The 25,342-nt window shown below is 34.2% G+C and overlaps 1 protein-coding gene across 17 annotated transcripts in view; it reads left to right on the top strand.

Annotated features, from left to right (window-relative positions):
• Positions 1–25,342, top strand: part of DLG1 (discs large MAGUK scaffold protein 1) — a 285,716-nt gene that overhangs the window by 141,173 nt on the left and 119,201 nt on the right. For 14 of the 17 annotated variants that reach the window (XM_060010895.1, XM_060010900.1, XM_060010899.1 and 11 more), the window contains 4 exons: positions 6,668–6,721; positions 19,417–19,467; positions 21,993–22,117; positions 24,153–24,322. In XM_060010895.1, the coding sequence (XP_059866878.1) occupies positions 6,668–6,721; positions 19,417–19,467; positions 21,993–22,117; positions 24,153–24,322 (400 nt within the window). The remainder of the gene's footprint in view (positions 1–6,667; positions 6,722–19,416; positions 19,468–21,992; positions 22,118–24,152; positions 24,323–25,342) is intronic. The other 3 variants (XM_060010903.1, XM_060010902.1, XM_060010905.1) reach the window with 1 other exon arrangement.

Genomic DNA, 25,342 nt, shown 5'->3' with positions numbered 1-25,342 from the left:
TTGTAGAACTGTCTACTCTCTTTAATTCTGTCATTTTTTTGTTTCATAGATTCTGATGGTCTGTCATTAGGTACATAAATGTTAGTAATTGTTACATCTTCTTGCTGTTTTGAACCTTATATTAATATATAATGTCCTTTGTCTCTTGTAACTTTTTAAAATTTAAATTCTATTTTGTCTAATGTTAGTATAGTCACTCCTACTATCTTTTGGTTACTATTTGCATGGAATATCTTTTTCCACCTTTTCACTTTCAATCTGTTTGTGTCTTTGGATCTCAACCGAGTCTCTTGTAGACAACATAGAGTTGGGTTATGTGTTTTTATCCATTCTGCTGTTTTTGTTTTTGTTAATTGGAGAGTTTAATCAATTTACATTTAAAGTAATTACTGATAAGGAGAGACTTCTGTCATTTTGCTATTTGTTTTCTGTATTCATTATAGGTTTTTTGTACCTTATTTCCTGCATTAGTGTCTTATTTTTTGTTTGGTTGATTTTTTGGTAGTGAAATGTTTAAATTCCTTTCCCATTTCCTTTTGTGTGTATTCTTTAGCTATTTCCTCTGTGGTTACCATGGGGATTACATTTAACATCCCAAAGTTATAACACTCTAATTTGAATTTAAACCAGCTTAACTTCAATAATATAAAAAAACTCTGCTCCTTTTAACAGTTCCATCCTCACCTGTTTCAGTTGCTGATATCACAGAATTACAACTTTATACATTGTATGTACAAAAACAACAATTTTTAAATGCATTCATCTTTTAAATTATGTAGAAAACAAATGTAGAATCTCAAAGCAAAGTTACTATGATACTAGCTTCTGGACTAGTAATTGATTTTAGTTATTTACTAATGTTGACTTCACTTCTGTACTAATAAGTAGCTTTTAGACTAATTTTTTAAATATAATTTAAAAAATATTAGTCTCTTAAATCATGTAGGTAACAAAAAGTGATGTTACAAAACGCTATTAAAATAATAAGAGTTTTTTTGTATTTATCCTTACCAAGGTCTTTATTTCTCCAAACACCTCAAGTTGCTGTCCTGTGTCCTTTCATTTCAACCTGCAGGATTCCCTTTAGCATTTCTTTCAGGGCCAGTCTATTGGTAATGATCTCCTTCAGCTTTTGTTTATCTGAGAATGTCTTAATTTCTCCCTCATATTTGAAGGATAGTTTTGCCAGATACAAGGTTCTTGGTTGGCAGTGTTTTTCTGTTAGCACTTTGAATATACCAACCCACTGCTTCCTGACCTCCAGAATTCTGATGAAAAATCTATTAATATTATTGAGAATTCCTTGTATATTGAGTCACTTTTTTATGCTGCTTTCAAAATTCTCCCTGTCATTGTCTTTTCAGGAGTTTGATTATAATGTGTCTGAGTGTGAATCTCTTTGAGTTAATCCTACCTTGAGTTTGTTGAGCTTCTTGGATGTTTATATTCGTGTCTTTCATCAAATTTGGGAATATTTTAGCCATTATTTCTTCAGATATTTTCTCTGCCCCTTGATCTCTCTCTTCTTTTTCTTGGACTCCCACAATGTGTGTGTTGGTCCACTTAATGATGGCCCACAAGTCTCTTAGACTCTGGTCACTTTTCTTCAGTCTCTCTGTTTTCAGACTTAATAATTTACGTTGTCCTATCTTCAAGTTTTCTGATTCTTCTGCGTGTTCCAGTCTGCTCTAGTGAATTTTTCATTTCAGTTATTGTACTTTTCAGCTTCAGAATTTCCTTTTGGTTTCTCTTTAGGTTTTCTATCTCTTATCTCCATTTTGTTCATACATCATTTTCTTGACTTTGTCTACCGTGTCTTTTAGTTCTTTGGATATCTTTAAGGTGGTTCTTTTAAATCCTTTGTCTAATAGGTATGCCGCCAGCTCTTTTTCAGAGGCAGTTTCTTTTTTCTTCTCTCTCTCTCCTTTGAATGGACCATATGTTCCTGTTTCTTTGCATGCCTTGTGATTTTTTTGTTGTTGAAAATTGGACGTTTGAATCTTATGATTTCTCTGGAAACCTGATTCTCCCCTTTCCTAGGGTTTGCTGGGTGTTTTGTTTTTTTGATTTCTGTGGGCTATCTCTGTGCTAAAAATCAGCCTATGGTATAACTTTCAGATCTTCGCAGATTTTTTCTATGCCTGTACCTTCCCCAGGTATACGCAGTGATTTTCTAATTTCCCTCATATATGTGGTTGCTTTTGAATATTCTAATCTTCAATGTCTGGCTTTTCCCCTTTTCAGAAGGGGAAAAAGAGGAAAATGAAATGGTGGGAGGAGACACTTGCCCTTCAAATCTCTTGGGAGTCACTTCAGCCAGAGAGGGAGAGATTTATATCAATTGGAGGAGGTTCAGCAACAATGGCCACTGCCTCTTTGCACCTTCATGATCAGAAACAGCAGTAAGAGCACAGATTCCCTATGTTTGGAGAACAGGGTGTTTTTTGCTGCCCACCCCCATCCCCACTCCACCCCGGTTTGTGCCAGCTGCTCTAGGAACACTTAAGAGGGGTGGGAGTTGGGTAGCTGCTACTGTGCTAAGAACTGAAATTTACTGGATTAACCACAGTTTGCCATCTAATACTTCCCCTGGGAGTTGTAAGCCTTCAATAGACTAGAATTCCAAAATAGTTACATCACACTGGCAGTTGCGTTTTTGCCAGTGCAGTTGTTATCTAGGTGGAGAGACAAAATTGTGGGACTTCTTGTGTTGCCATCTTCCCAGAATTCACCCTATTTGTTTTTACAATCACTTTAACTTACAGTGATCACTGAAGTGACAGCACTTAACTTTTAATGCAGTGTGTCTCAAATTAGAATCCAAGATGTATTCTCTGGGGTTTGGGAGTTCTGTGTTTGAAAAACATTTGTTTATAATTTAGTAGGGGAGAAAGAGACACTAAGCCAATAATACAATGAAACTTTGATACATGCTAAGAAGGAGAAATATAGTATACAGCATAAAAGCATTTTCTAAACTCCTAATTTTGGCCTGTTTTTAAATAACTGGATCTTAGAATTATTTTAACACAGAATTTTTAAGCTGTAATATTATGCTCTGAAATTGTGTAAGGATGCTGCAGTGTGTTAACAGCAGTAGACCCTATGAGGCCCTTTAATAATGAAATAAAATAGTAAAAGTTGGATGAGCAAAATTACGTTTCTTAAGTCTTGTTATTAATTCATGGGTCATATTCTTTAGGGGTTTGTTAAGTTTCTCTTTCTGGTATATCCCTGCCCCCTTACTAATCACCCCCCATTTCTAAGTGAATATAGGACTTCATTATTGTCTAAGTTGAAACATACACAATGGTATATATTATTAGTAAATAATAATGGATTAGCAATAGGTTTCTGTGGTTTACAACACATTTTTTTTTATATTACTTCACTAGGTCCTCACACAGTCCTCTTGAGTAAAGGTATATCGCTTTACAGGTGTAAAAAAATAAGTTTCAATAATACTTGTGATTTATCTGTATATTCAAAGTCGTTGAATGGTAGAGTGAAGGTAGAGAGAGATCTAGAACCATATCTTTTGATAAGTGTCACTTAAAGGTGAGGTGCAGGGAAGGGTTTTTTTCCCTTCATTTGAAATAACTTTCACATAGATTATTTGAATAATCTAACTTTCACATAGATTATGCTGTTGTTTGATTTCCTCCCTAAGCAAAGCTGATAATTCCCTGTTACCTATTCTGCTATCCCCTGTCCTAGATACAGATCCTGAGGTCTTAAACTATCCAGATTTGCTACTGTTTTTTATTTTAGTGCTCTCTACCTTAGCTATCTGAAAGTAGCAAATTCCATGGCCAAATTTTTCTCTATCTCTTGCTTCAGAAGTACCTGTTCTGGCTTTGGCGCTAGGTTATTATGTCTTTCTGAGTTGTATATCGTACCCTCCAAGCCCATTGTGCTACCTCATTCCCACCACTTCCAAATTTGAGAGGAATGGAGTACTACTTTGTCAGATACCATTTCTGTATTCTGTAATATAAGAATTTAGAAAATCTCAAGTTAGTAAGGGTAAATTTTAAGGTAATGTTTTAATTCTCTACCTGCTAACACAGTCTTAAATATTTTTATCATTATTTTAGGCGGCTAAAACTTGAGGCCGTCAAATCATGCCTCTTGAGCGTCATTTACGTAGGCTCTTATTTTAGACTATATTTTGTGATATGTCTTTTTCAAATTGCTAGGTTGTCTTGTCTTGACATTAGTTTTGAATGAAATTCTTGCTTAATCCTCATTGTGAACATTCCCAGGTTTTGTTCAGTTTCAAGTCCTTTATTCCCACACTTTCCCTTCAGGTGTGATCATTCACTCATATTAATTCTAAGATACATCTACAAATAAACATTATGCATATATTAATTATCTAATCATATTCATTAAGTCAGAATTACAAATTATTTTTACTAGTCTGTATTATTCTTTATTCAGAACTGAACTTTAAAATTGAAATTAATTTTATGATGGGAATGCTAATATCTTAATAGCAACTCTAACCTATAATATTTTACAACTATATTAGTTATTAACCTCTTACAAACTGAGTACTTGACTCAATATAATTGTTTTGCTGTATATTATGAAAAACTTCAAAAATGCTCAGACATAAAGGGAGTAGTACAGTGAACTCCCATGTATACTCATCACCCAACTACAACAGTCCTCAGTTCATGTACTCTTATATGATCCATAGCCCCTCCTTCTCCTGATCTCTCATTGTCATTATTTTATTTTGAAGTAAATTTAACCCTTCATATAGTTTGGTTTGTATGTATTTCAATATCAGTTAGACTTTTTATATGACTAGAATGAAAAGATAAATTATCTACAGTGATGATGAGTTGGTGATCATGAACAGCTAGTGTTGTGATAATTTTTGTATAAGTTAGATTTTGGTAATAAACAACTTTTTCCACTATATTTTTGGTAATAAATGAGCAGAGAGAACCAAATGGTTTTCTTGCCATAATTTTTGAAGAATGTAACTTCTTTTATAACTTTAAATAGCCTTGTTCTTTCTTGTCCTCCTCTGCAATTTCGTAAGCAAAAAAAGGTGAAGTACCATTAATTTTTTAATGAATTAAAATATCAATTTGAGAAGTCTCAGTAGTCATTGGGAAATGAATAATTTCAAATGTTCATAAAATCTCAAATGTCTGTTAATTGACTTGCTTTGCTTAAATATCATTCTCACAAATAGTATTTTTACCTATTAGGTTTGCTTTTCACTGAATCATTCGAAAACAGACTATTATAGTCAAAGGTAGGACTACACATAAAGTAGTTAGTATCATGTTTATATTTAATAAAGTATTCCCTACTCATTTTGTTTGTTTGTTTTTTTCAGGGTACTTTTTATTGTTTCAGGTGTACAGCGAAGTGATTCAGTTATATACATTTTTTCAGATTATTTTCCATTATAGGTTATTACAAGATATTGAATATAGTTCCCTGTGCTGTACAGTAAATCCTTGTCCCTACTCATTTTTAACTTGCTGCTTTATGTAGCTGAGACGCATACTGTACAATTGTTTAAGCATGCAGTGGTGTTGTCTTTAAGCATTTTATCGTATGATCATCCAGATCTAGTACTTCGCTGAAAATAATGTAAAACATTTGAACTCTGAATATTCATTCACCTTTTAGAAAAGCCCATACACTTGGAAGAAAACGGTTATTTTGTGTATTACGTTTCTTTCATACAACCTTTTTGTGTAATTCTTTAATTAGAGTAGAAGAACTGTTAATATTTAAACACATCTCTTAAAATTTATTTAAAGGATAGTCGTCTTTTTGATTCTCTGAAGATGTCATTTGACTTGGTAATTTTATACTTTTAAATATGCAGAAGAAAGATAATTTTAAGAGGAATCACATCAGTTTTCTAGTATATTCTGGTCTGTTTTTCATTTGGTATTAATTGCATTTTATTCTTTAAATTTTATTGCACCTACATAATAAACACTTTGCAACTTAAGCAGAAAGCCAAGCTTTTTTCATTCCAAACTTAATTAGACCTATGTTATTATTCTACTTGGCTTTTTTGTTTTTGTTTTTTTGTGGGTTTTTTGACCACTAGTTATTCTGTGAGTGGTCTAGAATAACACATGGAAAGCAGTAATTGCAGTTGATAACAATTGAGGGCTTTTACGTTGAGTGTGTTTCCAGTATTCTAAAAGTTTGCGATTGATTTCTTTGTATGGCTTTTTTTTTTTAATTCCAGTATTTAAACACAGTTCAGTGTGGGACAGAATTTTTTTTCTGGGTGATAAAATGATTGGAATCTTCATGGGATCCTTGAGACTAGAAAAGCAAATGATTTCTAACCAATTTGGGAAGAGTTGTTTGTTACGCTAGAGAATATTTGTGGATTTTTTGAGAAGGCTGGTGATTCTTTGCAAATCTTAAGAAAATTGTGTCTGTTTTAGCAGAAATAAGAACTTATTTCTCAAAAGCAAATATAACAACTGCCTATACCTAAATCTTTCCATTGGTGCTAGAAACTGGATACATAGTTTAACGTATGAAAAGTTCATATAAAATTATACTTAAAGAAATAGGAAATCTTTTATATGCTTCTAACATTTGTGAACATTATTATGTAATGTGTCAATTTTCCTGTTAAGCCTAATACATTTACAATTCTTTCTCTAAGGCAAATCCTCCTCCAGTACTGGTCAACACAGATAGCTTGGAAACATCAACTTATGTAAGTTCCATTCATTGCCATATTTAAATAATTCTGTTTTCCCTTTTGTAGGTTTTGATATACAAAACTCACAGCATTATTTTCTCTAATACATTGTACTTACAGTGTTCTGTTACTAAGCTGTAATTGTTAAAGTAAATGAAGCAGTACCATCCTTTTTTGGTTGTTCTTTTTCTATACTCTTGCAAAGCAGAAATGTTGAAATGAGAAATTTTATTTTTAAATTAAAATGAATAACTTTCGCTATCTGACCAATGGTCATTTACACAATGCCATATATTCAAAGAGTCATTTTTGAAGTCTAATTGAGTGACTAGATTTTTAGTGACCGGGTTTATAGGTATTCACATATTAAAATAATTAGTTATAACTTTATAACTTTAAATTGATTAGTGCTTCTCTCTAAACTTCTTTTGTTAAAAAGCCTTCTTTCTCCTAAAGATAAATAGCCAGAACAGCAGAATCTAACATTTTTCACCCCAACTAAAATATCTTCAGAGATGTTTAAGTAGAAGTTGTGCTCGCACATTTTAAAAACAGCAAATGGTGCATAATTTAATAGATTGTAAAAATCTTTTTCTCCCATTTTTTAACTATAGTTGATTTCAGTCTATACTTTAAAACATTATATTTGGCTTTATCTTCTGTTTATATGGGTATATCAAATTTGGGGGAATTTTTGAAAACTTCAAATAATAATACAAACCAAAAATACTCTTTTCAGTCAATGTCACCTTTCACATGGATAAAGAATACTTAAGCAGAATTTTGTTTGTACTTTTGTCAATATTTTCTTCTTCACATTTCTTTCTCCCTCACTTGTTCTTTTTGTTGACTTATGTTTTGCTTAAGGACAGAATCAGTGATTAATTATTTTTATTTTAAAACCCTTTCAACTGAAAGGTTAATATGTAAGAACTAACAGAGAAAATGATATCAACAAAGAAAATAAATACACATGCATTTTAGGGGAAATGTCAACAAATTAAAAGCAGGATTAGCATACAAGCAGCAAACTTAGAGTAAAAGTTGTATTAATTTTAAGTTTGTATGACATATTATTCAAAAAATACTTTTCCTGCTAAAGCAGGGTATGTTGGGAGTCTTGAAAACCATTCACTACCCACGGTGAGAAATTTGCTAGAAGGATTCACAAGACTCAGCATGTTGTACTTATGGCTAAGATTTATTACAGCTATGTGATAAGTCAGGATCTACAGTCAGATTATAAGGCTGTGTGCCTAGAAGAGTCCATGTTTAGATTTCCTTCTACTTTCTTCCTCCCCAGAGGGGTCCACAGAGCACTCTTTTCACCTAGCAGTGAAAATGTAGCAACACGTATGCAGTTTTTCTGCCCAGGGAAGCCCATTATGGACACAGCACAAAGTTATTTATTGGTGATGATCACATAGGCACCCTTTGTCCAGCGCATACCAAATTTCCAAGCTCCCAGAAGGAAAACAGGCGTTCAGCATAAAATGCATTGTCTTTGCAAAGTCTAGCCACAGTAAGCAACCCTTTCATTTAGGGAATGGTGGGAACACACCCAAAATCAATTTCTCAAATACCTGCTAAGAGCCTTCTAGTGATAACACCCTTGGGCATGCTTTATTAAACCTTTTCTGTACATAAGGATATGAGATAAATTCCAATTCTTTAAGCAAGATTTTTCAGAGTGTGGTACTTTATCATACTTGAAGAACACTGTGTAAAATGTTTAATAACTATTCTTTGTAGGTTTTTAATTTAATCCTGAAATTTAAAATATATTCCAGAATGGTTTTTAAACTTATTTGTTATTCCTTTGTTAAGTCCTGATCGTTTAATACCAACTATGTATTGATGAATAAAAATAAGAAGACTTGCAACTATTGCTTTATAACACTTTTTTTTCCTGATTGTTGTCACCATGCTTTCTAAAATTAAGTAATTTATATATATATATAATATATATATCCTTCTGTAAACATTCTGTGCATGTACAAGCATATATGTGTTGTTTTCAAACTTTTACCATATAAAAATCAATGCCCCACTGATAATTTTTGTATAGATATTTTTGTGTTTATATGCAATTATATAATCAGAGTATATTTATATATTGATAGATTGCTCAAAGGGTGTGTCAATTTTTAGATTTGATCATTATTGCCAAATTGTACTTCACAGAGTTATATCAATTTATACTTCAACAAAAATTACTACTGTTTTTACCCCATACCGTCACTAGCATGGTGTGTTAATAAACTTTTTGATCTTTTGTTAGCATAATGTTTAAAATGTATTAACTCATTGTTTCAACTTGAATTTATGTTATATCTCACCTTTTTCAACTTTTTCACCTTAAAAAATTTTACGTTGAGACACGTAACACAAAATCTACCTTTTTAAGGTATACGATTCAGTGGTTTTAGTCTATTCACAATGTTGTGCCGTCACCACCACTTTCAAATTCCAGAACATTTTCATCACCTTGTAAGGAAACCCTGTACCTGTTAGCAATCACTCCCCATTCTGCCCTTACCTCAGCCCCTGGCAACCACTAATCTATTTTCTGTCACTATGGCTTTGTCTTTTCTGGACTGTTCATATACATAGAATCATACAATATGTGGCCTTTTGTATCTGGCTGCTTTCACTTAGCATAATGTTTTCAAGGTTCATCTGTGTTGTAGCATGTGTCAGAATGTCATTCCTTTTTATGGCTGAATTATTTTTCATTTTATATACACACACACACACACACACACACACCACGTTTTGTTTATTCATCCTTCTCTTGATGGACTCTTGGGTTGTTTCCACCTTTTGCCTGTTGTGAATAATGCTGTGGTAAACATTGGCACACAAGTATCTGGGGATTATTGTCATTTTATCAACATTATGTCTCTCAGTCCATGAACACAGACTGTCTTTCCATTCACTTACATCTTTAATTTTGTTACCAATGTTTTATAATTTTCAGTGTACATGTCTTCCACTTCTTTTGTTAAATTTATTCCTGTGTATTTTTATTCTTTTAATGCTATTATAAATGAAATTGTTTTCTTAATTTCATTTATGGATTTTTCATTGCTAACATGGGAATATAATGGATTTGGGGGTATTGATCTTCTACCTGCAATGTTACTGAACTCATTTATGGTTTTTTCATGTAGATTCCTTTGGACTTTCTATATAAGATCATGTCATCTACAGAGATAGTTTTACTTCTTCCTTTCCAATGAAGATGCCTTTTATTTATTTTTCTTGCCTAATTGCCATGGCTAGAACCTCCCTTAAAATGTTTTATAGAAGTTGCAGAGCAAACATTCTTGTTTTGTTCCTGATCCTTGGGAGAAAGCTTTCAGTCTTTTACCATTAAGTATGATGTATTATACTCAGTTTTAAGTATTAATTGATATTAATACTTAAAAGGAGGAGAGAAAAAAGAGAATATGTACGTGTGGTTTGGAGGGATGGAGTTAGACTTAATGATTCATCTAGAGCTGCATCTTCCAAAATAGTAAGCCACTGGCCATGTGTTGGTATTTAATTTATATTGATCAAAATTCAATAATATTTAAAATATAGTTTCTCTGTCTCAGTAGTCACATTTCAAGCACTTAGTAACCATGTGTAGGTAAGTAACTCCTGTATTGGAAAAGGCAGATTATTTTACACTTCCATCATCACAGAAACTTCTTTTGGACAGTGTTGATATAGCAAAGTTAAAAACTCAAAATAACAAAGTAAAATTTTAAATAAAAGTAATTTGGGGGGATTTCCCTGCAGATAATAAAACACTGTTTAATTAAAGCAGCATAGTTCTTGTCCCAAACCATATTAGATCAGTGGCGTACAACTCATCTTTGCTATATGTTATATAATCTGATTTTTTTTCCTGGTCAGGTTTATTATACAGTAGTTGTTCTTAGTTATGACTTTATGGGACTTTTTCCCCATTAATATTAAGATTTTTTTTAATATTTAGAAATTTACCAATTCTTAAGTGTCTTTGGAATTTCTTCCTTTTACCCAAATTATTGCCATAACTTCTTTATCAATTTACTTTTCTCCAGTTTCTCTCCATTTCTGTTACATACTGCCACAATTCTTTTTCTGGAAAATCTATTAAACCTACTTGATGCTCCAAAACTTTCAAGAATATTTCTCATTCATCAGGGAAGCAGTCAAGACCTTTCACAATCAGGCTCCAATCCACTTCTAGTTTCTTCTCCAGCTTTCCCCCCCACCCCTGACACACAATCCCATTTTGTTAATAGGACTAAATTCAAAACCTAGGAAGTACTAAAATGACAGTTCTCAAGAAGTATTCTAAATCTATTCTTTTCTATTTTTAAGGGGGAAAAATATTTTGTCAGTAAAATACTACGTTGTCTAAAGATTGACCTCTCTTCTCTCATTTTATACACAGCTTACCTCTCACGTTATCCTGTTAATTGAGAGTGATAAACCCATTAGCCAAGCATTTCTTTCCTGTGGGAAGCCACATTTTGTAAAGCTATTATAAAAAGAAAACCAAGCAAATCAACCATTTTGTAGTTTTGCTGGAAACCATATAGCTTTTGAAAATATTACACCAACATTATATTTTTGTACATTTGCTGTTAATAAAGTGGTACTTGTAGAGTAATTGTGCTTTTGATAATGTGTTCTTGGCATTTAGAAGCCCAGTTTGAATGTGTTTAATGATGTTATTGAATTGTCTCTATACATGAAATTATCAGACAGTTTCAAGTTATTAAGCATATAGGAATAAAGTCATCTGGGGTTCATATGGCCTTCTCACTTTTCACCTTTGTTAAATTACTCTGTGCTACCAGGAATCCTCACCAGATATCAATACATCATGACTTGGCATTAAGTGAAATGTCAAGGATGTTTACTAAGTACCTACCTTTTTTTTTTTTTTTAATACAGCAGGTTCTTATTAGTCATCAGTTTGTATACACATCAGTGTATACATGTCAATTCCAATCTCCCAATTCATCACAACACCACCCCCAGCCCCCCGCAGCTTTCCCTCCTTGGTGTCCACTCGTTTGTTCTCTACATCTGTGTCTCAGTTTCTGCTCTGAAAACTGGTTCATCTGTACCATTTTTCGAGGCTCTACATATGTGCGTTAATATACGATATTTATTTTTCTCTTTCTGACTTACTTCACTCTGTATGACAGTCTATAGATCCATCCACGTCTCAACAAATGACCCAATTTCATTCCTTTTTATGGCTGAGTAATGTTCCATTGTATATATGTGCCACATCTTCCTTATCCATTCGTCTGTTGATGGGCATTTAGGTTGCTTCCATGACCTGGCTGTTGTAAAGAGTGCTGCAGTGAACATTGGGCTGCGTGTGTCTTTTTAAATTGTGGTTTTCTCTGGGTATATGCCCAGTAGTGGGATTGCTGGATCATATGATAATTCTATTTTTAGTTTTTTAAGGAACTTCCATACTGTTCTCCATGGTGGCTGTATCAGCTTACATTCCCACCAAGAGTGCAAGAGGGTTCCCTTTTCTCCACACCTTTTCCAGCATTTGTTGGTTGTAGATTTTCTGATGAAGCGCTCTAACTGGTGTGAGCTGATACCTCATTGTAGTTTCGATTTGCATTTCTCTAATAATTAGTGATGTTGAGCAGCTTTTCATGTGCTTCTTGGCCATCTGTATGTCTTCTTTGGAGAAATGTCTATTTAGGTCTTCTGCCCATTTTTGGATTGGGTTGTTTGTTTTTTAATATCGAGCTGCATGTGCTGTTTATATATTTTGGAGATTAATCCTTTCTCCATTGATTCATTTGCAAATATTTTTTCCCATTCTGAGGGTTGTCTTTTCATCTTGTTTATGGTTTCCTTTGCCGTGCAAAACTTTTAAGTTTCATTAGGTCCCATTTCTTTATTTTTGTTTTTATTTCTATTACTCTAGGAGGTGGATCAAAAAATTCTTGCTGTGATTTATGTCAGAGAGTGTTCTTCCTATGTTTTCCTCTAAGACTTTTATAGTGTCTGGTCTTACCTTTAGGTCTCTTATCCATTTTGAGTTTATTTTTGTGAATGGTGTTACAGAGTGTTCTAATTTCATTCTTTTACATGTAGCTGTCCAGTTTTCCCAGCACCACTTATTGAAGAGACTGTCTTTTCTCCATTGTATATCCTTGCCCCGTCATAGATTAGTTGACCATAGGTGCGTGGGTTTACCTCTGGACTTTCTATCATGTTCCATTGATCTGTGTTTCTGTTTTTGTGCCAGTACCATATTGTCTTGATTACTGTAGCTTTGTAGTATAGTCTGAAGTCAGGGAGTCTGATTCCTGCAGCTACGTTATTTTCCCTCAAGATTCCTTTGGCTATTCAGGGTCTTTTGTGTCTCCATACACATTTTAAGATTTTTTTGTTCTAGTTCCATTAAAATTGCCATTGGTAATTTGATAGGGATTGCATTGAATCTGTAGATTGCTTTGGGTAGTGTAGTCATTTTCACAGTATTGATTCTTCCAATCCAAGAACCTGCTATATCTCTCCATCTGTTGGTGTCATCTTTAATTTCTTTCATCAGTGTCTTATAGTTTTCTGCATACAGGTCTTTTGTCTCCCTACGAAGGTTTATTCCTAGGTATTTTATTCTTTTTGTTGCAATGGTAAATGGGAGTGTTTCCTTAATTTCTCTTTTGGGTATTTCATCATTAGTGTATAGGAATGCAAGAGATTTCGGTGCATTAATTTTGTATCCTGCAACTTCACCAAAGTCATTGATTAGCTCTAGTAGTTTTCTGGTGGCATCTTTAGGATTCTCTATGTATAGTATCATGTCATCTGCAAACAGTGACAGTTTTACTTCTTTTCCAATTTGTATTCCTTTTATTTCTTTTTCTTCTCTGATTGCTGTGGCTAGGACTTCCAAAACTATGTTGAGTAATAGCGGTGAGAGTGGACATCCTTGTGTTGTTCCTGATCTTAGAGGAAATGCTTTCAGTTTTTCACCATTGAGAATGATGTTTGCTGTGGGTTTGTCATATATGGTCTTTATTATGTTCAGGTATGTTCCCTCTATGCCCACTTTCTGGAGAGTTTTCATCATAAATGGGTGTTGAATTTTGTCAAAAGCTTTCTCTGCATCTATTGAGATGACCATATGGTTTTTCTTCTTCAATTTGTTAATATGGTGTATCAGATCGATTGATTTACATATACTGAGGAATCCTTGCATCCCTGGGATAAATCCCACCTGATCATGGTCTATGATCCTCTTAATGTGTCATTGGATTCTGTTTGCTAGTATTTTGTTGAGGATTTTTGCATCTATATTCATGAGTGATATTGGTCTGTAATTTTCCTTTTTTGTAATATCTTTGTCTGGTTTGGTATCAGGGTGATGGTGGCCTCACAGTATGAGTTTGGGAGTGTTCCTTCCTCCATTTTTTTGGAAGAGTTTGAGAAGGATGGGTGTTAGCTCTTCTGTAAATGTTTGATAGAATTCACCTGTGAAGCCATCCGGTCCTGGACTTTTGTTTGTTGGAAGATTTTTAATCACAGTTTCAATTTCATTACTTGTGATTGGTCTGTTCATATTTTCTGTTTCTTCCTGGTTCAGTCTTGGAAGGTTATACCTTTCTAAGCATTTGTCCATTTCTTCCAGGTTGTCCATTTTGTTGGCATAGAGTTGCTTGTAGTAGTCTCTTAGGATGCTTTGTATTTCTGTGGTGTCTGTGGTAACTTCTTTTTCAATTCTAATTTTATTGATATGAGTCCTCTCCCTCTTTTTCTTGATGAGTCTGGCTAATGGTTTATCAATTTAGTTTATCTTCTCAAAGAACCAGCTTTTAGTTTTATTGATCTTTGCTATTGTCTTCTTTGTTTCTATTTCATTTACTTCTGCTCTGATCTTTATGATTTCTTTCCTTCTGCTAACTTTGGGTTTTGTTTGTTCTTTCTCTAGTTCCTTTAGGTGTAAGGTTAGATTATTTATTTGAGATTTTTCTTGTTTCTTGAGGTAGGCTTGTATAGCTATAAACTTCCCTCTTAGAACTGCTTTTGCTGTATCCCATAGGTTTTGGATCGTCATGTTTTCATTGTCATTGTCTCTAGGTATTTTTTGATTTCCTCTTTGATTTCTTCAGTGATCTCTTGGTTATTTAGTAATGTAGTTTTTAGCCTCCATGTGTTTTTGTTTTTTTACATTTTTTTCCCCTGTAATTCATTTCTAATCTCATAGCGTTGTCATCAGAAAAGATGCTTGATATGATTTCAATTTTCTTAAATTTACTGAGGCTTGATTTGTGACCCAAGAGGTGATCTATCCTGGAGAATGTTCCGTGCGCACTTGAGAAGAAAGTGTAATCTGCTGTTTTTGGATGCAGTGTCCTATAAATATCAATTAAATCTGTCTGATTTATTGTGTCATTTAAAGCTTCTCTTTCCTTATTTATTTTGATTTTGGATGATCTGTCCATTGGTGTAAGTGAGGTGTTAAAGTCCCCCACTATTATTGTGTACTGTTGATTTCCTCTTTTACAGCTGTTAGCAGTTGCCTTATGTATTGAGGTTCTCCTATGTTGGGTGCATATATATTTATAATTGTTATATCTTCTTCTTGGATTGATCACTTGATCGTTATGTAGTGTCCTTCCTTGTCTCTTGTAACACTCTTTATTTTAAAGTCTATTTTATCTGATTTGAGTATTGCTACTCCAGCTTTCTTTTGATTTCCATTTGCATGGAATATCTTTTTCCATGCCCTCACTTTCAGTCTGTATGTGTTCCTAGGTCTGAAGTGGGTCTTTTGTACACAGCATATATATGGGTCTTGTTTTTGTATCCATTCAGCAAGCCTGTGTCTTTTGGTTGGAGCAATTTATCCATTCACATTTAAGGTAGTTATCAATATGCATGTTCCTGTGACCATTTTCTTAATTGTTTTGGGTTTGTTTTTGTAGGTCCTTTTCTTCTCTTGTGTTAGACTTAGAGAAGTTCCTTTAGCATTTGTTGTAGAGGTGGTTTGGTGGTGCTGAATTCTCTTAGCTTTTGCTTGTATGTTAAGCTTTTGATTTCTCCATTGAATCTGAATGAGGTTCTTGCCAGGTAGAGTAATCTTGGTTGTAGGTTCTTCCCTTTCATCACTTTAAGTATATCATGCCACTCCCTTCTGGCTTGTAGAGTTTCTGCTGAGAAGTCAGCTGTTAACCTTATGGGAGTTCCCTTGTATGTTATTTGTCATTTTTCCCTTGCTGCTTTCAATAATTTTTCTTTGTCTTTAATTTTTGTCAGTTTGATTACTGTGTGTCTTGGCGTGTTTCTCCTTGGGTTTATCCTGTATGGGACTCGCTGTGCTTCCTGGACTTGGGTGGCTATTTCCTTTCCCATGTTAGGGAAGTTTTCGACTATAATCTCTTCAAATATTTTCTCGGTTCCTTTCTCTCTCTCTTCTCCTTCTGGGACCCCTATAATGCAAATGTTGTTGCGTTTAATGTTGTCCCAGAGGTCTCTTAGGCTATCTTCATTTCTTTTTATCCTTTTTTCTTTGTTCTGCCGCAGTGAATTCCACCATTCTGTCTTCCAGTTCACTTATCCATTCTTCTGCCTCACTTATTCTGCTACTGATTCCTTCTAGTGCAGTTTTCGTTTCAGTTACTGTATTGTTCATCTCTGTTTGTTCTTTAATTCTTCTAGGTCTTTGTTAAACATTTCTTGCATCTTCTCGATCTTTGCCTCCATTGTTTTTCCGAGGTCCTGGATCATCTTCACTGTCATTATTATGAATTCTTTTTCTGGAAGGTTGCGTATCTCCACTTCATTTAGTTGTTTTTCTGGGGTTTTATCTTGTTCCTTCATCTGGTACATAGCCCTCTGCCTTTTCATCCTGTCTGTCTTTCTGTGAATATGGTTTCTGTTCCACAGGCTGCAGGATCATAGTTCTTCTTGCTTCTGCTGTCTGTCCTCTGGTGGATGAGGCTATCTGAGAAGCTTGTGCAGGGTTCCTGATGGGAGGGACTGGTGGTGGGTCGAGCTTGGAGTACCTACCTTTTGAGAAGGCTTAATGGTGAAAATCTCAAATACCTTAAATCAGAAGTCCATAAGCTCACAGCACAAAAATTTATACTATATTACATATTAACACCAAAAGGACTGTATAAGTATACTGACTTGGAAATGTTTTGTAGAATAAAATTTCAGGCTATTTAGGAAATGAACAAATGGACAAAAATAGAGCCCAATGTAGCAGTTTGGGGATTTGGCCAAAGCCATATGCCAAGGAAAATTTATTAACTTTAATGGGTGTTTCTAAAAATAGAAAAAGTAATAAGCATAAATGAATTGCGCATTCAACTCAAGAAGCTTTAAAAAGGGCCTAAGGAAAGGGTAAAGAATTGATAAAAAATAAAAGCAGAATGTAATAGCATAGAATGTAATAAATCAGTGATGTTAAAAGTACTTCTTTGATAAAGACTGATAGACCTTTAGCAAGTCTGAGCATGAAAAAATATAGATGATACAAATAACCTTTAGAATAAGAAGAGTGGTATAGCTGCAGATACAGATTTTATTTTTACTCATAAAAAAGGACTTCCAGGGCTTCCCTGGTGCTGCAGTGGTTGAGGGTCCACCTGCTGATGCGGGGGATGCGGATTCGTGCTCCGGTCCAGGAGGATCCCACATGCCGCGGAGTGGCTGGGCCCGTGGGCCATGGCCACTGGGCCTGCGTGTCCGGAGCCTGTGCTCCGCAACGGGAGAGGCCACAACAGTGAGAGGCCCACGTATGCAAAAAAAAAAAAAAAAAAAAAAAAAACTTCCAGTCAAGTTGGCAGGATATGCATATGTATAACCCTCCTCCTGCACTCCATAGGCATATAAATCATAGATTTATATATATATATATACACATATATATTGTGTGTATGTATATATGTATGTGTATATGTGTGTGTATACACACATATGTATAACATAATTTCAAAAACAAGAAGAAAATATCTTCAGTTGAAAAAGAAGATGAAACAAAGTAGCATTTGGGTTTGTATCCATTAGAACCATAAGAATTAAGAACCCAAAAAAGTAGTAGAGATGAGTTTCAAAAATCCTCAGGAAAAAAACCCCTAGCTCCTGCATTGGACCTGAATTAGGGGTTGCTTCTTATAGTATGGTGAAGAAAACAGACTACCTTACATGGATTTCATTATTCTGTTGTTTCATTATTTTATTGCTGTATAACAAACCACCCTGAAACTTTGTGGCTTTAAAAATAATTCATTATTTCTCATGATTTTCTGGGTTAACTGAATAGTTCTGTTTTACACGGTCTTGGCTGGGGCACTGGAGAAGACTGGAAGATCCAAAATAGCCTCATTGACCATGGCTGGCAGTTAGTGCTAGTTGCCGGTTAGAGGTGCAGCTGGGGCTTTTGGCCAGGGGTCTTGATGCGCCTTCATTTCAATCTCTTCATAGGATCTTTGAGCTTCCTCACATTATAGCTTCTGGATTCTAAGAATGTGCATTCTAAGACAAAGGCAAACACTACAAGGCATCACATGACCTAGATTCAAAAACCACAAAGCATTTGTGCCACATTCTTTTTAACAGAGGTCATCTAGAGCCTGCCTAGATCCAAGGGAAGGGGAAGTAGATAACATCTCTTGGTGGTAGGATGGTTCAATCATATTGCAGAAGAGCACTTGGGATGGAAGGATGGGATGCACCTAGAGATGAAGTTTATCACAATCCCTGTTTGACTTATTAGTTTGGGTATTTTGCCCAGCTTCGTGTCACCAGAAATGTTAAAGCAATGATTTGAATCCCAGTTAATGTGATTCCAAGCACTATTCAGCCTTCACCAGTGGCCTTTGCTATGGGAATTACTTCTTCCAGGAGGAGACATGGAATAAATTAGAAGGAATGAGAGAAAGTGCTTGGTCTGTATGGTGTAAGCAAGATTGTGAATGGTGAATCAAAGTTGGACATGAAATATGTAACTGAAATTTGACAGAGGAAGCAATAAAGTAACAGATGTGGAGGGAGGAAATTGCAGGATATGTAAAGGAAGGAGCAAGTCATTCAAGTGTGATGGTATATAAGGCTCATGAACAGGTGAGAAACATGTTAGAATGAAGTTGAGTGATAGATTGGGGTCAGTTCATACAGAGCCTTGTATGAGAGTTTTTGAGAATTTTGGAGCAAGTATGTTATACATGGGCTCCATAAAGATCCATCTGTTTAACTAAAACACATTAGAATGATTTGAGCAATGGAGAACAGTAATCTAAGAGATTGGGTAGATTACACTTGCAGTAGTCCAGATGAGTTAACAAAGCAAGGTACCTTTTGAAGCAAGGTAATAGCAATGAAAATGAAGGGGTGATGGTTTTAGGAAGAAATGAAATATTTAAGTCAGTAAGAATTGGCAGCTGATTAGATGTGTGGATCAAGGCAGAGAAGAGAGTCAAGAGTTCAGTAAGTATTGAAAGCTGAATGTACGCTTTCTGTATGTGAAAGTCACAGTATCATGAGTGTCAACTCATTAATACATTTGTATTCTTCCATTCTTTGAAAATCTTCCCTAAAACTATTAAAATCAAGCTATATTATTTGATTACTATCACATTTAACAGGTTTTTATTAAGAAATCATGCAAAAATTATGTCTTGCCATTTTAAATTTCACACCCTAAATTTCTGTGCTACTTCTTTTTTTTCCCCCATTAGGTTAATGGCACTGATGCAGATTATGAATATGAAGAAATCACACTTGAAAGGGTAAAAACTATTAATTATCTTAAGTTTTTATGCATAAACCTGTTGCTTTAAATAACTCTTTAAATATACTGCTCTTTCATATAGGATCCAAGGAAGATCACATTTCAGAACCATATAATATTAGTTTCTTTAATGAGTCCACGTATAAAATTAGCCGTGGCATTTCAGAACCTGTTGCTTTTCTTTAATAACCTTTTTTTTTAAATAAACTTTTTATTTAACATAGTTTTAGATTTACAGAAAAGTAGTACAGAGAGTTTCCATTTACCCTGGACTCAGTTTCACCTATTATTAACATCTTTTCATTACTAGAATACATTTTTTTCAACTAATGAACCAATAGTGATATATTATTATTAACTAAAGTCTACTTTATTTGGATTTCCTTACTTTTTATGTTTTTCTCTTCCAGGATCACAACTGGAATACCACATTACATTTAGTTATGATGTCTCCTTGTGCTCCTCTAGACTGACAGTTTCTCAGATTTTTCTCAGTTTTTAATTTTATTATTTATCTTTCATATAGTAAAATATTTATTTTAAATAAGTATTTAATATCCTAGTAATATGGTCATTGTATCAGTTTTGTTTCCCAGCAAGATAAAAACCATAGATTTAATGGAAAAGACCTTATTGAAAACTTCTTATGCAATCCCCCAGTCAGAAAATAATTTAAGGATACAATTCAGATGTGTAAACTTTCTTGATGTATTTTCCCCTTAAGAATATCTGCATTTAATTGATACTGTATTTTAGCAGAGCCACCTTGTCTGACCAGCATTTTTGAGAAATGAAGTGCTCTGCATAAGTGAATTTTCTAAGTAACTGAATGTCTGTATATTTAAAATCCTAGGTAATTAGATTTGTTTATGTTTGAAGCCAGAATAAACTGAATAAAAATAGACTTCAGAGGGATAATAGATTTTTATTGCCTGTTTACCTGAATTTGGACCCACCTGTTCAAGTGACATGGATGACTGAGTCTTACAAGTAAATAGAGTATTAATGTATTGTACACATTTTAATGTGGCATTTTGTTGGTTTTTTCCCAACTTTATTGAGATTTCTTGACATATAGTCCTAACTCTTTATCTTATTCATCTTTTCATCTTTTCCCAGTACCTTTTAAATTCCTCTATTTAGTCAGAACTGTACATTGTATTTTTCATTGATTAAAGAGCTTATGTACCAGGAATTGGGGAGATGTTGTTAAAGTATAAAAACTTGCAACTAGAAGATGAATAAGTTCCAGAGATCTAATGCACAGGTAGTGAATATAATCAACAATACTGTATTATAATCTTCAGAATTGCTAAGAGACTAGATCTTAAATGTTCTCACCACAAAAAATAAATGGCAGTTATGTGACCTCATACAGGTGTTAGCTAAATAAAGCTAAGGTGGTAATCATATTGTACTATATAAATGTATCAAATCAATATGTTGTATACCTTAAACTTACACAAAGTTATTTGTAATTATATCTCAATTCTTTAAAAAACAAGTAAAAACGAGAACTCGAATACCTGAGTAACGTGGTAGCCCCATACAACCTATTGATACTATTATTGATACTCTAGTAACTCTTGAAGAGTTTATACTGAAAAAATTTTTTTATTAAAATAGAATTTTAGGACATGTCATAGTCTAGTGAAATTCTAAGCTATTTAATACAAACAGTTTAGTAATAGATCCAGATATACCCACTTATTTGAGCTGCCTGAAAACCAAAGTTAGAACATTCTTGCAAAAATAAACGTTTAATACCTTTGCTTAGATCAGTTTTGCTTTTTGTAGCAGAACCCTTTCTTCAAAGAAAATATTATTCAGAAATCTAGTACATAAATAAAATAAGCAAGAAGTGTAATGCTACTTTGGCAAAATTGACTGCTGTCAAGAAAGTACACCAATGTTAAGTTCTCCAGTTGGACTTCAGTATTAAAAACTGCCTTTTGCTGGTCAGGTATCTTGGTTAAACACATCAAGGATGATGGCTGTGTTACTTAGCTCATACAATTTGGTCATTTTAAAATAAGCTGATGGCAAAGTTAGCAGAAGAAAAGCACCACCCAGTACCTCTTTTTTAAAAATTTAGGATGAAATAATATATTGGTATTACCTACTCGGAAATAACAGCAACAGAAGGATCACTTCATTGTTTTTCTCTTGGGAGCAATTTGCCTTACCAAACATGAGCAAGATGCAGTCTAAAAGAAAGAGACCTAATAGTGACACCTCTCCAAGGACAAACTGCACATAATTTTGAAGAAGGAATCGTAGACCAGAGTCCAGAAGTACTCAGTACATCATCAGCCTCACATATTCAGCAGTAATACCTCTGAATTTATAGAGAAAAAAGAGCTTTCCTTATATTTCTTAATTTAAAATCATCATATTTCCTATACGTATGCCTTTATGTGTGTGTTCCTTATGTTAGTACAGTTTCTAGGTCCTATAATGACGGGAACCTATCAATAAAGATAATTATTATTCAGTGTCAATTTTTTTCCCCTCTATCCCCAGGGAAATTCAGGGCTTGGTTTCAGCATTGCAGGAGGTACAGACAACCCACACATTGGAGATGACTCAAGTATTTTCATTACCAAAATAATTGCAGGGGGAGCAGCTGCCCAAGATGGAAGATTGCGGTATGTTTTGCACTTTATGTTGTGATACCAAATCCTCTTTGTATCTTTTTCTTGAGGCAACTGTACAATGAATAAATACAAATGAACACTATCATAATAACTAACATAAGGTAGATGCTCAGATATCAAATGAATGAATGAGATAATTGTGCTTTAAGCATTTTCCCTCTTTTCAATTAGGAATTCAGTTTTATCTTAGAAGTTAAGCATTTTGAATAATAAATTTGACTGTTTAAATATTTCTGAGCAAATTTATAGAAATCATAGATTTCCCATTGTATGTTCAAATACATTCACAAAATGTGTTATTTTCTGAGTGGGAAACGTGTATACGCTTATTTAAGGTACAGGGAATCATATATATCTGAGTTGGTATCCCAGACCACAAAGAGTAGTAAAGATTATGCAGACTTTAAATAAATTAATCTATTTTCTAAATTGAATAAATGTAAGTAATATTGGTCTTTTGTTTAAATGTAAGGTTCCATTTCAGAAAATATCTTTAGCATACTTTGTTGTTTCCTTAGACCATAGATTGTGGCACTTTTCTTGTTGCCTTATTTGTTGCTTTTTATACATGGTGATGTGATGGTTTTCTAAAGTTTTAGGACTAAGGATTATATATGGTCTGTTAAAAACAGTATCTTATTTTAAGGCTGTTCATGCCTTATACAGCTTTTCAGTTTCTAAACTTCTCACTGGATATGATAAGTGGTATATTAATGAAATTAAATATGAAATCAATAATTTGACTTTCATGTAAATGTAAATATTTACTTCCTGCTTCCTGCTATTGGCCTTTTATTTGTGCTTCATGTGTGAAAATTAGTATGTTCCATTTGTTTCACTGGAGAACATACCTATAGTACTAACTCTGAGGTGTCACTGTCTTTGGATATAGAATTTATTTTCTCTAAAAAAGTTAATTAGATATAGAAGTTTATCATGATCACTTTAAATGTTTTAATTGTTTTGTTCCCCATCCCTACCCAATTTGAGATGACCATCTTTTAATTTGTTTTCTTATTTTTTTTCTACATGAATACCATGCAGTTGAAACTGAGATTAGTTTATTTTTTGGTAAATCAATGAATTAATCTCAATTTTGCTGCTGTGACCTTAAGCTAGTTATTCAGTCTGAGCCTCAGATTTTTTATGTTTGAATCACTGCTCTGTTAGTCATTATCAGGGTGGCCTTGGGAAAGTTATTTAAACTTTGTACCTCAGTTTTTCTATCTATAAAATGGGGATATAAATATGTATCTACCTTACAGATTGTTGTAAGGGTTAAAACACTAAAAGAAGTTCCTAGCATGTGGTTAGTGCTAAATAAATATTTGCTGTTTTTCTAAAATATCTTAATTTCTATACGTAATCATACAAATTACAGCTGTCAGGACTTCCCTGGTGGCACAGTGTTTAGGAATCTGCCTGCCAAAGCAGGGGACACGGGTTCGCTTCCTGGTCTGGGAAGATCCCACATGCTGCAGAGCAGCTAAGCCCATGTGCCACAACTACTGAGGCTGCGCTCTAGAGCCCGCGAGCCACAACTGCTAAGCCCATGCACAGCCACTACTAAAGCCTACGCCCTCTAAGGCCCGTGTTCCACAACTACTGAGCCCATGTGCTGCAACTACTGAAGCCCACGTGCCTAGAACCTGTGCTCCCCAACAAGAGACCGCCACTGCAATGAGCAGCCCATGCACCGCAACAAAGAGTAGCCCCCATTCGTCGCAACTAGAGAAAGCCCACGTGCAGCAACGAAGACCCAGACACAGCCCCCCCCCCAAAAAAAATTATAGCTGTCGTTATTATTTAATATTTTTGTATAATGATCTGTTATTTGCACTGTTTCCTTTGCTGGCCCTTGGGAAATGTTTGTATTTATATGAGTTTTTGATACATTGGAATTTAACATGCAGTTTCTTATAAATAATTCTAGTAAATAATTCTCTTGTCAAGAAAAGAAAATTGGCAAAGAGAAAAATTGATATTAAAATTTTAATATTTAATTTTTAATGGTTTTTTTCCTCAGGGTCAATGACTGTATATTGCGAGTAAATGAAGTAGACGTTCGTGATGTGACACATAGCAAAGCAGTTGAAGCATTGAAAGAAGCGGGATCTATTGTACGCTTGTACGTAAAAAGACGGAAACCAGTATCAGAAAAAATAATGGAAATAAAGCTCATTAAAGGTCCTAAAGGTATGAAATAAATCAAACAAAGACAAATTATTAAGTAAGAAATCTCTAAGTGAAATGTAACTATGAAGTTATTTATGACACACATTCTAAGATTAACAATGCTGGTAATCTACAGAACTTAGTGAATTTTTAGAATTTCTGTGTTATTTCTACTGATTTTTGTCTTAAGTAGAATACTATGCAGACATTTTGCAGTCATGTGTAGTGTTGATATTAACTTGTAATCGTTAATCTACTAAGTGCATAAAATGCAGATACACAGGCTAAAAGAAAAAAATATTTATGAACATGTCATCAGGAGTTACATCTGCAATGAAGACTGTTAGGATGTGATCTGAATTTTGAAAACATGGATGGGATTGAGGATAAATGGAAATATTGATTCTAATTTGTGGCTTCATGGAAAAATGCATAGAGAGCTACAGGTTTGGCATCAAAGCTATGGGATTTATGAATTATTGAAGCTCCTTACTTAAAATTAATTCATAGAATATTGAAAAGAGAAGCAGCATCTGCATTTCTGAAGCTGTTGGTTCTGCCCACCACTAATTTTTTTTTCTCAGTTTTAATCTTGTGGAAGTGTTAAAAGTGTTAGTAAGAAGTGCAATTATGATGGAAACAAAAGTGAAGCAATTTTACACCATCTCTTTGAACTAATAAACAAATGCATTTTACAAAGACACTTTAAGAAGTAACCTGGTTGGGGGTGGGGGGGTCTTGCCTGGTGGTCCAGCAGCTAAAGACTCCACGCTCCCAATGCAGGGGGCCGGGTTTGATCCCTGGTCAGGGAACTAGATCCCATATGCCACAACTAAAGGAGCCTGCATGCCGCAGCTAAAAGATCCCGCACGGCACAACAGAGATCCTGTGTGTCACAACTAAGACCTGGCACAGCCAATTAAATAAATAAATAAATAAATAAATAATTTTTTTTTTTTTTTTTAAGTAACCTGGGGGTAAAAAGGTTCTCATTTGTAACTATAGGAGCACCTATATATGTAATTGCCCCTGATTACAAAA

This window comes from Delphinus delphis, chromosome 4 (assembly GCF_949987515.2).
Source record: "Delphinus delphis chromosome 4, mDelDel1.2, whole genome shotgun sequence".
NCBI lineage: Eukaryota > Metazoa > Chordata > Mammalia > Artiodactyla > Delphinidae > Delphinus > Delphinus delphis.
The sequence above is the reverse complement of the archived record's forward strand: the minus strand, read 5'-3'. Positions and strand labels throughout refer to the sequence as shown.